Below are 12,354 nucleotides of genomic sequence, written 5' to 3'. Positions count from 1 at the left end.
CGAGAATGGAACTTTCGAGAAAAGACAATTAGATATATCAGTAAATTCTGGGTCTATTAGTTGGGACACTAACATTGCAAATACTGCTCGATATAAGGATGGCCAGAACTCGTTTACAAAAACTTCAAAAAGATCACCTGTAAATAGAAATTATTACTAACATATTCATCCGTTAATAACACAATATATTCTAACAAATATAAATCAAAATCGTAATATAGATGTGTAAAATGATGTTAAAAATAACATGCTATAATTAATTTATGCATCACAATTGCCATTGTACATACGGATATATTTATCAATTTTCCGCCCTATATGTCTTTTTAAGCAAATTATATTGAATTTCTTGTCGTACCTTTACCACTTAATCGTATTCCGGCTACATTAATTTCCCCGGCAGCGTAAACATTAACAAATAGTTTTGGTATTAGTGCATCAATTTCTAAACGAAAAACATCATCCATAAAGGACCATGCGGTCTCACATCTAGAAAACGCATACTTGTGAAACTAAAAACAGTAGCATTTTCTACGGTTCCTTTTATAAGTACCCCGTCTCTATTAACTACAAGTCTGCCATTTTGATAAAAAAATGGATTCCAACGTGGAAAATCAAATTCTGGGAGTCCTATTAAAATAAATAAACTAGTATTAATATTAATCTTTTAATAATTTAATGTTATTTATATAGAGAAACTGTAAGTTTTTTGTATTTGTTTTACAATTAGTAAAAATATATTATAATAATTTATAAATATTTATTAACATTATTAGTTTCATTAACTTTACTAATATTACAATATCTTATAACAATTGTGTATATAAATTAATATATATATATATATATATATGTGTGTATATAAAATCGTAACTATTATAAAAAATATTTAATTCTTTAAAAATTTAAAAACTAAAAGAAAACTCAGAGCAAAATCGTAAATGTGAGTGCGCATTTATTTTGTATTTACGATGATCACAAATAGTTACATATTACATTATATAAAAATTTGTCATACATTTTAATTTTTAAAGAATAAATCAAAATACTAAATCTAACTTTTTAGAATAGAGAACATATCACATATATACCTTTAACAAATCGTGGCCATGATTCTTCTAACGCAACTTTTAAACAGTTTGAATAGTCAGTTGAGTTGCGCTTACAGGTAGTCACAGCTAAATAAAAATCAAAACCACATAAAATAGTTGACAGTAGAAATAAAAGAGTGAGTTTATGACAAAATAATTCAGATAAGTAGAGAATAGATTACATTTTTTTAAATGAGAATATTTTTATGTTATGCAATTACGTTGTGAGTACACAAAATAAAGAATCACTTCTTATTTTCTTTTTTGTTATTTTATTAGATTAATATTATTATTAATATGTTATTATTAATATTATTGAAATATAAAAAATTTTTAAAAGTAAGACTTACGAAGCGTGTGTTCTTCTGCGCTACATAGTAGTACAGAATAGTATAATAATGGTAAATACACTAATTGTAAGAGAGTAGAGTACCATTTTATTTGTTAAATATTTCTATCAGTAATATTATCAATGATACTGCCATCATTTATAAACATTCGTCTTATATAGTCTTGTCTCTCAATGTTTTTCCAACAACATGACGTAATGATGTATCGTATGCATTAATATATATAGATAAAACATTGGATAATAAAAAATCTGCTGATTCATTAAAACAACTGAATATGCACATTTTTTCAAGGACTCTTTTAAATAATACACAAATATGTTCCATGGATTATAATAATTGTTAAGAATTTGGTATAAATAATGTATATATATTTAATGTGGTATACACAACCTTAACAATTTTTCGGTTCCAACAATTAATTTGCCTAAGTTTAGTTTATCAATGTGTAATCTACTACAGAAGCTTATTAATCATTTTATATGCTGTATAACAAAAAAAAATATAATAAAAAATACATATACGCATGTAATTTTTTTATAAATGATTTTTGATGAAAATAATATTTTCATGAAAAGGAAAAGAGAAAGAAAGAAATCACAAATTAAATATGTCGAGAGGCAATGCTAATTATAATCGAAATAGTAGAACTCACAAATAGAGAATGTTGTTTTGTCACGATCTAATTTTAAATACTACTGTAATTAATATAAAAATTTTTTTATTGTTAACAATACTATATATTTTTGTTATCTATAATAAATTGAAATTAAAGTTAATATTACTATTAACAATTTGTTAGAGTAGTAACAATTACTAACTATAGAGCTATTGCTATTATAAATGATTGTGTTACTAACATCTTTTAAATGACGTCAATAACGTTATGTAATACTTATAAGGATACAAGAGGAACAAAAAAGAAATAATGGAAACCACTTTGTTTTTCAGTTTTGTAAACATATAGAGCATACAAATCAGGAATGTGAATTTTGATTTTTCTAAATACACTTTTATACATGTCTAAAACATTTTATGGCGATGTGAAAGACGTCCACGCATTAGTATCATTATCCCTAAAATACATTACTGTTTTTTTCGAGTAATTTTCTTAGTTATTACGAAAATTGTATATTGTACAATTTATTACATATGATATATTACACTTTAATAAAATAATTACAATTATTTTGATTAGTTCCATTTTTAATTATTTTAAATAATTGTAAAATATCATATTAGAAAGAAATATAATAAACTTTAATATAATCACATTATCAGAAATAAAACAATTCATTTTCCAAACGCATGAGAGATGTATTAAATCTAAAAGTTATCATCTGTAACATTCGTGAATGTTATGAATTCATAAAACGTTTCACAGATTAATTAGTTGATTTATTTCTTTTGTATATTATGTAGTTGTTAAGTGTACCACCTCAAGAAATGTAAAGAAAATTTTGTAGAAAATGTATATAACTGACATATATATAATACCGCTGTTATGTTGCAAACAAAATATTCCTTTGATATGTAAAATATCGAACCCTCTTTTCTCGATTCGATAGTGTTGCATTTCAAATTTCCATTAAGCACTTAAAAATAATTTCATTACTGACTTGCTTGATATGCAAATCAGCTATCTTGAAAAGCTCTTCGAGTTACACAGATCTATTTTTTAGATATTAATCGGAGAAAATTACGGCTTTAGTTACGGCTTTATTTTACAATATATCCATACATTGTACATGAATAATAGAATATAGTGTGCATTACTAAAATTTACAATATCTTAAAAATATTTTATAATCAGAGTTATTTAGTTTTATAAATAAAATTAAATACTATACAATTGTAAACATACAATTATAATTATTTATATCTAATTAACAATAAGTAAAATAATGCAAACATTTATCTGTATTGTTAAATATATTAAAGCCGTAATTAATTAAATATATAAAAATATCAAATCTTTATGATTTTAAACTATCAATTTATAAAAACATATTTTGTTTTTTATACTTTGTTTTTACAATCTTACTTTTAGTTTTTCTCTCGCATTTTTTATGTAAAATACTATATATATATAGTTTAAAATCACAAAGATTTGATATTTCTACATATTCAATCAATTTTATTAATTTAATAAGACTATCTTATTGCTTAAATTAAAAATTTATGTATGTACATAACCATATATACATGCGTAGAAAAATTTTATGGGAATACTTTCGAGAATGGAACTTTCGAGAAAAGACGATTAGATATATCAGTAAATTCTGGGTCTATTAGTTGGGACACTAACATTGGCCATATTGCTCGATATAAGGATGGCCAGAACTCGTTTGCAAAAACTTCAAAAAGATCACCTGTAAATAGAAATTATTAATAACATAAGATATTCATCCGTTAATAACACAATATATTCTAACAAATATAAATCAAAATCGTAATATAGATGTGTAAAAGGAAGCAAATATATATATATATATATATATATATATATATATATATATATACTAATAAATAATGAATAATAAATAAATAAATTATAATTTATTTTTGTAATAAATTTCTAAATTAAAATAGTAAACGATTAGTTTGATGATTGTTAAAGTTTTTTCTAATTTTTTAGTTTCTCTTATGAGAAAAATTATTAAGAAATGAAATGTATTAAAATACTTGTATTAAAATATGTTAAAATGTCAATATAACAGAGAGAAATATATCCTATTTATTCTATGTAGTGTAATAATTATATACCCGATCATTAGATCAAAGAAGCACATTTATTCAAATAATTTGAGATAAAAAGAATGATAAAAAAATATATTTGATTTGATTTAAAACTTACCAAGCTCTTTACCGCCATCAAAGAAAATGAAGTGAAGCAGAAATTTTTCAATTGTCATAAATATTGGGAAATGTTCTATAGTCCATGTATCATTTTTTACATGCCCTGTCATATCCCATGTAAATCTGCTTTCATGCAATGTTATGTGGACATGTCCTGTACGTATATTGTATAAAAATTTAATACAAATTATAATATTTTCTTATAGAAAAGTAATTATTTATATTTATATATAGTTATATAAAATAAAATGTAATAATAAAAAAATTATTAAGAAAGCTAATTATCTGTTTAAAAATAACATGATATAATTAATTTATGCATCACAATTGCCATTGTACATACGGATATATTTATTAATTTCCCGCCCTATATGTATTTTTAAGCAAATTATATTGAATTTCTTGTCGTACCTTTACCACTTAATCGTATTCCGGCTACATTAATTTCCCCGGCAGCGTAAACATTAACAAATACTTTTGGTATTAGTGCATCAATTTCTAAACGAAAAACATCATCCATAAAGTGCGGTCTCACATCTAGAAAACGCATACTTGTGAAACCAAAAATAGTAGCATTTTCCACGGTTCCTCTTATAAGTACCCCGTCTCTATTAACTACAAGTCTGCCATTTTGATAAAAAAATGGATTCCAACGTGGAAAATCAAATTCTGGGAGTCCTATTAAAATAAATAAACTAGTATTAATATTAATCTTATAATAATTTAATGTTATTTATATAAAGAAACTGTAAGTTTTTTGTATTTGTTTTACAATTAGTAAAAATATATTATAATAATTTATAAATATTTATTAACATTATTAGTTTCATTAACTTTACTAATATTACAATATTTTATAACAATTGTGTATATAAATTAATATATATATATATATATATATATGTGTGTGTATATAAAATCGTAACTATTATAAAAAATATTTAATTCTTTAAAAATTTAAAAATTAAAAGAAAACTCAAAGCAAAATCGTAAATGTGAGTGCGCATTTATTTTGTATTTACGATGATCACAAATAGTTACATATTACATTATATAAAAATTTGTCATACATTTTAATTTTTAAAGAATAAATCAAAATACTAAATCTAACTTTTTAGAATAGAGAACATATCACATATATACCTTTAACAAATCGTGGCCATGATTCTTCTAACGCAACTTTTAAACAGTTTGAATAGTCAGTTGAGTTGCGCTTACAGGTAGTCACAGCTAAATAAAAATCAAAACCACATAAAATAGTTGACAGTAGAAATAAAAGAGTGAGTTTATGACAAAATAATTCAGATAAGTAGAGAATAGATTACATTTTTTTAAATGAGAATATTTTTATGTTATGCAATTACGTTGTGAGTACACAAAATAAAGAATCACTTCTTATTTTCTTTTTTGTTATTTTATTAGATTAATATTATTATTAATATGTTATTATTAATATTATTGAAATATAAAAAATTTTTAAAAGTAAGACTTACGAAGCGTGTATTCTTCTGCGCTACACAGTAGTACAGATGTCATAATAGTAAATACACTAAGAGCGTAGAGTACCATCTTATTTCTTAAATATTTCTATCAGTAATATTATCAATGATACTGCCATCATTTATAAACATTCGTCTTATATAGTCTTGTCTCTCAATGTTTTTCCAACAACATGACGTAATGATGTATCGTATGCATTAATATAAATAGATAAAACATTGGATAATAAAAAATCTGCTGATTCATTAAAACAACTCAATATGCACATTTTTTCAAGGACTCTTTTAAATAATACACAAATATGTTCCATGGATTATAATAATTGTTAAGAATTTGGTAAATAATGTAAATATATTTAATGTGGTATACACAACCTTTAAAAATTTTTCGGTTCCAACAATTAATTTGCCTAAGTTTAGTTTATCAATGTGTAATCTACTACAGAAGCTTATTAATCATTTTATATGCTGTATAACAAAAAAAAATATAATAAAAAATACATATACGCATGTAATTTTTTTATAAATGATTTTTGATGAAAATAATATTTTCATGAAAAAGGAAAAGAGAAAGAAAGAAATCACAAATTAAATATGTCGAGAGGCAATGCTAATTATAATCGAAATAGTAGAACTCACAAATAAAATGTTGTTTTGTCAAGATCTAATTTTAAATACTTGTAATTAATATAAAAATTTTTTTATTGTTAACAATACTATATTTTTGTTTTCTATAATAAATTGAAATTAAAGTTAATATTACTATTAACAATTTGTTAGAGTAGTAACAATTACTAACTATAGAGCTATTGCTATTATAAATGATTGTGTTACTAACATCTTTTAAATGACGTCAATAACGTTATGTAATCCTTATAAGGATACAAGAGGAACAAAAAAGAAATAATGGAAACCACTTTGTTTTTCAGTTTTGTAAACATATAGAGCATACAAATCAGAAATGTGAATTTTGATTTTCCTAAATACACTTTTATACATGTCTGAAACATTTTATGGCGATGTGAAAGACGTCCACGCATTAGTATCATTATCCCTAAAATACATTACTGTTTTTTTCGAGTAATTTTCTTAGTTATTACGAAAATTGTATATTGTACAATTTATTACATATGATATATTACACTTTAATAAAATAATTACAATTATTTTGATTAGTTCCATTTTTAATTATTTTAAATAATTGTAAAATATCATATTAGAAAGAAATATAATAAACTTTAATATAATCACATTATCAGAAATAAAACAATTCATTTTCCAAACGCATTTTAAGAGAGATGTATTAAATCTAAAAGTTATTATCTGTAACATTCGTGAATGTTATGAATTCATGAAACGTTTCACAGATTAATTAGTTGATTTATTTCTTTTGTATATTATGTAGTTGTCAAGTGTACCACCTCAAGAAATGTAAAGAAAATTTTGTAGAAAATGTATATGACTGACATATATATAATACCGCTGTTATGTTGCAAACAAAATATTCCTTTGATATGTAAAATATCGAACCCTCTTTTCTCGATTCGATAGTGTTGCATTTCAAACTTCCATTAAGCACTTAAAAATAATTTCATTACTGACTTGCTTGATATGCAAATCAGCTATCTTGAAAAACTCTTCGAGTTACACATTTCAGATTTATTTTTTAGATATTAATTGGAGAAAATTACGGCTTTAGTATATTTAGCAATGCAGATAAATGTTTGCATTATTTTACAATATATCTATATTGTATATAATTAATAGAATATAGTATGCATTGCCAAAATTTGCAATATCTTAAAAATCTCTTTTAATCAGAGTTATTTAGTTTTATAAATAAAATTAACTACTATACAATTGTAAACATACAATTATAATTATTTATATCTAATTAACAATAAGTAAAATAATGTAAACATTTATCTGTATTGTTAAAAATATTAAAGCCGTAATTAATTAAATATATAAAAATATCAAATCTTTATGATTTTAAACTATCAATTTATAAAAACATATTTTGTTTTTTATACTTTGTTTTTACAATCTTACTTTTAGTTTTTCTCTCGCATTTTTTATGTAAAATACTATATATATATAGTTTAAAATCACAAAGATTTGATATTTCTACATATTCAATCAATTTTATTAATTTAATAAGACTACCTTATTGCTTAAATTAAAAATTTATGTATGTATATAACCATATATACATGCGTAGAAAAATTTTATGGGAATACTTTCGAGAATGGAACTTTCGAGAAAAGACGATTAGATATATCAGTAAATTCTGGGTCTATTAGTTGGGACACTAACATTGGCCATATTGCTCGATATAAGGATGGCCAGAACTCGTTTGCAAAAACTTCAAAAAGATCACCTGTAAATAGAAATTATTAATAACATAAGATATTCATCCGTTAATAACACAATATATTCTAACAAATATAAATCAAAATCGTAATATAGATGTGTAAAAGGAAGCAAATATATATATATACTAATAAATAATGAATAATAAATAAATAAATTATAATTTATTTTTGTAATAAATTTCTAAATTAAAATAGTAAACGATTAGTTTGATGATTGTTAAAGTTTTTTCTAATTTTTTAGTTTCTCTTATGAGAAAAATTATTAAGAAATGAAATGTATTAAAATACTTGTATTAAAATATGTTAGAATGTCAATATAACAGAGAGAAATATATCCTATTTATTCTATGTAGTGTAATAATTATATACCCGATCATTAGATCAAAGAAGCACATTTATTCAAATAATTTGAGATAAAAAGAATGATAAAAAAATATATTTGATTTGATTTAAAACTTACCAAGCTCTTTACCGCCATCAAAGAAAATGAAGTGAAGCAGAAATTTTTCAAATGTCATAAATATTGGGAAATGTTCTATAGTCCATGTATCATTTTTTACATGCCCTGTCATATCCCATGTAAATCTGCTTTCATGCAATGTTATGTGGACATGTCCTGTACGTACATTGTATAAAAATTTAATACAAATTATAATATTTTCTTATAGAAAAGTAATTATTTATATTTATATATAGTTATATAAAATAAAATGTAATAATAAAAAAATTATTAAGAAAGCTAATTATCTGTTTAAAAATAACATGATATAATTAATTTATGCATCACAATTGCCATTGTACATACGGATATATTTATTAATTTCCCGCCCTATATGTATTTTTAAGCAAATTATATTGAATTTCTTGTCGTACCTTTACCACTTAATCGTATTCCGGCTACATTAATTTCCCCGGCAGCGTAAACATTAACAAATACTTTTGGTATTAGTGCATCAATTTCTAAACGAAAAACATCATCCATAAAGTGCGGTCTCACATCTAGAAAACGCATACTTGTGAAACCAAAAATAGTAGCATTTTCCACGGTTCCTTTTAAAAGTACCCCGTCTCTATTAACTACAAGTCTGCCATTTTGATAAAAAAATGGATTCCAACGTGGAAAATCAAATTCTGGGAGTCCTATTAAAATAAATAAACTAGTATTAATATTAATCTTATAATAATTTAATGTTATTTATATAGAGAAACTGTAAGTTTTTTGTATTTGTTTTACAATTAGTAAAAATCTAACAATAGTAAAAATCTAATAATTTATAAATATTTATAAATATTTATTCACATTATTAGTTTCATTAACTTTACTAATATTACAATATCTTATAACAATTACACAGGTTTACAAGGTTCAGCTGTTTAAAAAATGTGAGTGATTTCTTACGTAATTTGGTGCGCTGAATCCAAATCTGGTGACAGAATTTGCCTGTCATGTCAGTTTAGTGAAATATTTGAAGTTAGAATTCCCAAAAATGCTTATTTTTACCTATTTTAGGGCTTTATTGTATGGGATTTAAGTTAATTTCAATACGGCCATCTTATAGCACCAGCTTTTAGCTTTAAGATATATTTTCGTTTCTTGTTCTATGATTTTTTTTCGCTGAAATATAAAGGTTGATTCATTAAGATTTTATTTATTGAAATACGAGTATGAGTGTGAAAACGACTGATTTGGAGTACCGAAAAAATTCGAAGTGAACAGTAGTCGTGAGAACGACTGATTAAAAACTGCCCTCAATGAATTTCCACCAAAAATGTCGTGAAAATGACTGATTTGGAAATTGGTCAGAAAATGTTTACCTTAAAATATATGTACGTCTTTGAGGTCACATATAATATGTAGTTTCGATACGTGACGTGACGGCAAGTTTCCTTATGTACCAAATGGAAATCCATTTATGTAACGGAAATTAATACATTGGTTAATGTATGTATACTTTAATTCACCATTAGTCGCATCACAAACCTTGATGAATCAATCTTTGTATCTTACAGCAAAAAACGAAAATTCATCTTAAAGCTATTCATCTAAAAGCTAGTGCTATATGATAGCCGTAATGAAAATATTGAAATAAATTTAGATCCCCACAATAAAGCTAAAATAAGTAAAAATGGGCATTTTTGGGCATTCTAACTTCAAATATTTCGATAACCTGACGTGATAGGCAAATTCTGTCGCCAGATTTGGATTCAGCGCACCAAGTTACGTAAGAAATCACTCACAGTTTTCATTCAGCTTTTAATAGCCTCCATTTTGCAGGCCTGTGTTATGAAAATTAATTAATATATATATATATAAATGTAACTCTTACAAAAAATATTTAATTCTTTAAAAATATTAAAAAACTAAAAGAAAACTCAAAGCAAAATCGTAAATGTAAGTGCGCATTCACTTTGTATTTACAATGATCACAAATAGTTACATATTACATTAAAATATAAAAATTCATCATACATTTTGATTTTTAAAGAATAAATCAAAATACTAAATCTAACTTTTTAGAATAGAGAACATATCACATATATACCTTTAACAAATCGTGGCCATGATTCTTCTAACGCAACTTTTAAACAGTTTGAATAGTCAGTTGAGTTGCGCTTACAGGTAGTCACAGCTAAATAAAAATCAAAACCACATAAAATAGTTGACAGTAGAAATAAAAGAGTGAGTTTATGACAAAATAATTCAGATAAGTAGAGAATAGATTACATTTTTTTAAATGAGAATATTTTTATGTTATGCAATTACGTTGTGAGTACACAAAATAAAGAATCACTTCTTATTTTCTTTTTTGTTATTTTATTAGATTAATATTATTATTAATATGTTATTATTAATATTATTGAAATATAAAAAATTTTTAAAAGTAAGACTTACGAAGCGTGTATTCTTCTGCGCTACACAGTAGTACAGATGTCATAATAGTAAATACACTAAGAGCGTAGAGTACCATCTTATTTCTTAAATATTTCTATCAGTAATATTATCAATGTTACTGCCATCAATTATGAACATTCGTCTTATATAGTTTTGTCTCTTAGTATTTTTTCAACAACATGACATAATGATTTATCGTATGTAATATAAGTAGATAAAACATTGGATAATAAAAAATCTGCTGATTCATTAAAACAACTGAATATGCACATTTTTTCAAGGACTCTTTTAAATAATACACAAATATGTTCCATGGATTATAATAATTGTTAAGAATTTGGTATAAATAATGTATATATATTTAATGTGGTATACACAACCTTTAAAAATTTTTCGGTTCCAACAATTAATTTGCCTAAGTTTAGTTTATCAATGTGTAATCTACTACAGAAGCTTATTAATCATTTTATATGCTATATATCAAAAAAAAATATAATAAAAAATACATATACGCATGTAATTTTTTTATAAATAATTTTTGATGAAAATAATATTTTCATGAAAAGGAAAAGAGAAAGAAAGAAATCACAAATTAAATATGTCGAGAGGCAATGCTAATTATAATCGAAATAGTAGAAGTCACAAATAGAATGTTGTTTTGTCACGATCTAATTTTAAATTCTTGTAATTAATATACAAATTTTTTTATTGTTAATACTATATTGTTAATACTATATATTTTTGTTTATTATTTCTAATAAATTGAAATTAAAGTTAATATTAATATTAATAATTTGTAAGAATAGTGACAATTTCTAACTATAGAGCTATTGATATTATAGATGACTGTGTTATTAACATCTTTTAAATGACGTCAATAACGTTATTGAACCCTTATAAAGATACAAGAGGAACAAAAAAGAGATAATGAAAACTACTTTGTTTTTCAATTTTGTAAACATATAGAGCATACCAAGCAGGAATGTGAACTTTGATTTTCTTAAATACACTTTTATACATGTCTAATACATTTTATGATAATGTGAAAAACGTCTACACATTAGTATGATTATCTTTAAAATATATTACTGTTTTTTCGAATGTTTTTCTTAATTATTAAGAAAATGTAGAAATTTGTAGAAAATTTGTTTAACTTTTTATTTTTTTTTATTTTGTTACAATTATAGACGAACTTTATTAAACTTTTTAAATTCAAGTAGACCTACTTATAGTTTAGTATAATTATTTATTAATTTTTTTAATTAGAATATTTTGAAGCGCTAAGAA

The 12,354-nt window shown here is 23.7% G+C and overlaps 2 protein-coding genes and 1 long non-coding RNA gene across 4 annotated transcripts; all 3 read right to left on the bottom strand.

Moving 5' to 3' along the window:
- On the bottom strand, positions 1-1,557 carry LOC140665928 (uncharacterized). The gene is made up of 4 exons (XR_012046675.1): positions 1,442-1,557; positions 1,092-1,178; positions 359-630; positions 1-137 (listed from the first exon to the last, which is right to left on the bottom strand). It is a non-coding gene; the product is annotated as an uncharacterized lncRNA (long non-coding RNA).
- A 1,583-nt stretch (positions 1,558-3,140) lies between these two features.
- Positions 3,141-5,906, bottom strand: LOC140665925 (uncharacterized). Its single transcript, XM_072892531.1, has 5 exons — positions 5,794-5,906; positions 5,444-5,530; positions 4,712-4,978; positions 4,299-4,454; positions 3,141-3,813 (listed from the first exon to the last, which is right to left on the bottom strand). The coding sequence occupies exons 1-5, from the start codon at positions 5,867-5,869 to the stop codon at positions 3,662-3,664; spliced, it is 738 nt and encodes a 245-aa protein (XP_072748632.1). The 5' UTR covers positions 5,870-5,906; the 3' UTR covers positions 3,141-3,661.
- A 1,956-nt stretch (positions 5,907-7,862) lies between these two features.
- LOC140666203 (uncharacterized) lies at positions 7,863-11,180 on the bottom strand. 2 transcript variants are annotated; one of them, XM_072893122.1, is made up of 5 exons: positions 11,068-11,180; positions 10,718-10,804; positions 9,048-9,314; positions 8,635-8,790; positions 7,874-8,179 (listed from the first exon to the last, which is right to left on the bottom strand). In XM_072893122.1, the coding sequence occupies exons 1-5, from the start codon at positions 11,141-11,143 to the stop codon at positions 8,028-8,030; spliced, it is 738 nt and encodes a 245-aa protein (XP_072749223.1). In that variant the 5' UTR covers positions 11,144-11,180; the 3' UTR covers positions 7,874-8,027. The 2 variants fall into 2 exon arrangements, with proteins under 2 accessions (XP_072749224.1, XP_072749223.1); XM_072893123.1 differs by lacking the exons at positions 10,718-10,804; positions 11,068-11,180 and adding an exon at positions 9,574-9,672 and having other exon boundaries at positions 7,863-8,179.
- Positions 11,181-12,354: the final 1,174 nt, after the last annotated feature.

Source organism: Anoplolepis gracilipes, chromosome 5, assembly GCF_047496725.1.
Source record: "Anoplolepis gracilipes chromosome 5, ASM4749672v1, whole genome shotgun sequence".
Classification (NCBI taxonomy): domain Eukaryota; kingdom Metazoa; phylum Arthropoda; class Insecta; order Hymenoptera; family Formicidae; genus Anoplolepis; species Anoplolepis gracilipes.
This window is presented reverse-complemented; position numbering and strand designations above follow the sequence as displayed.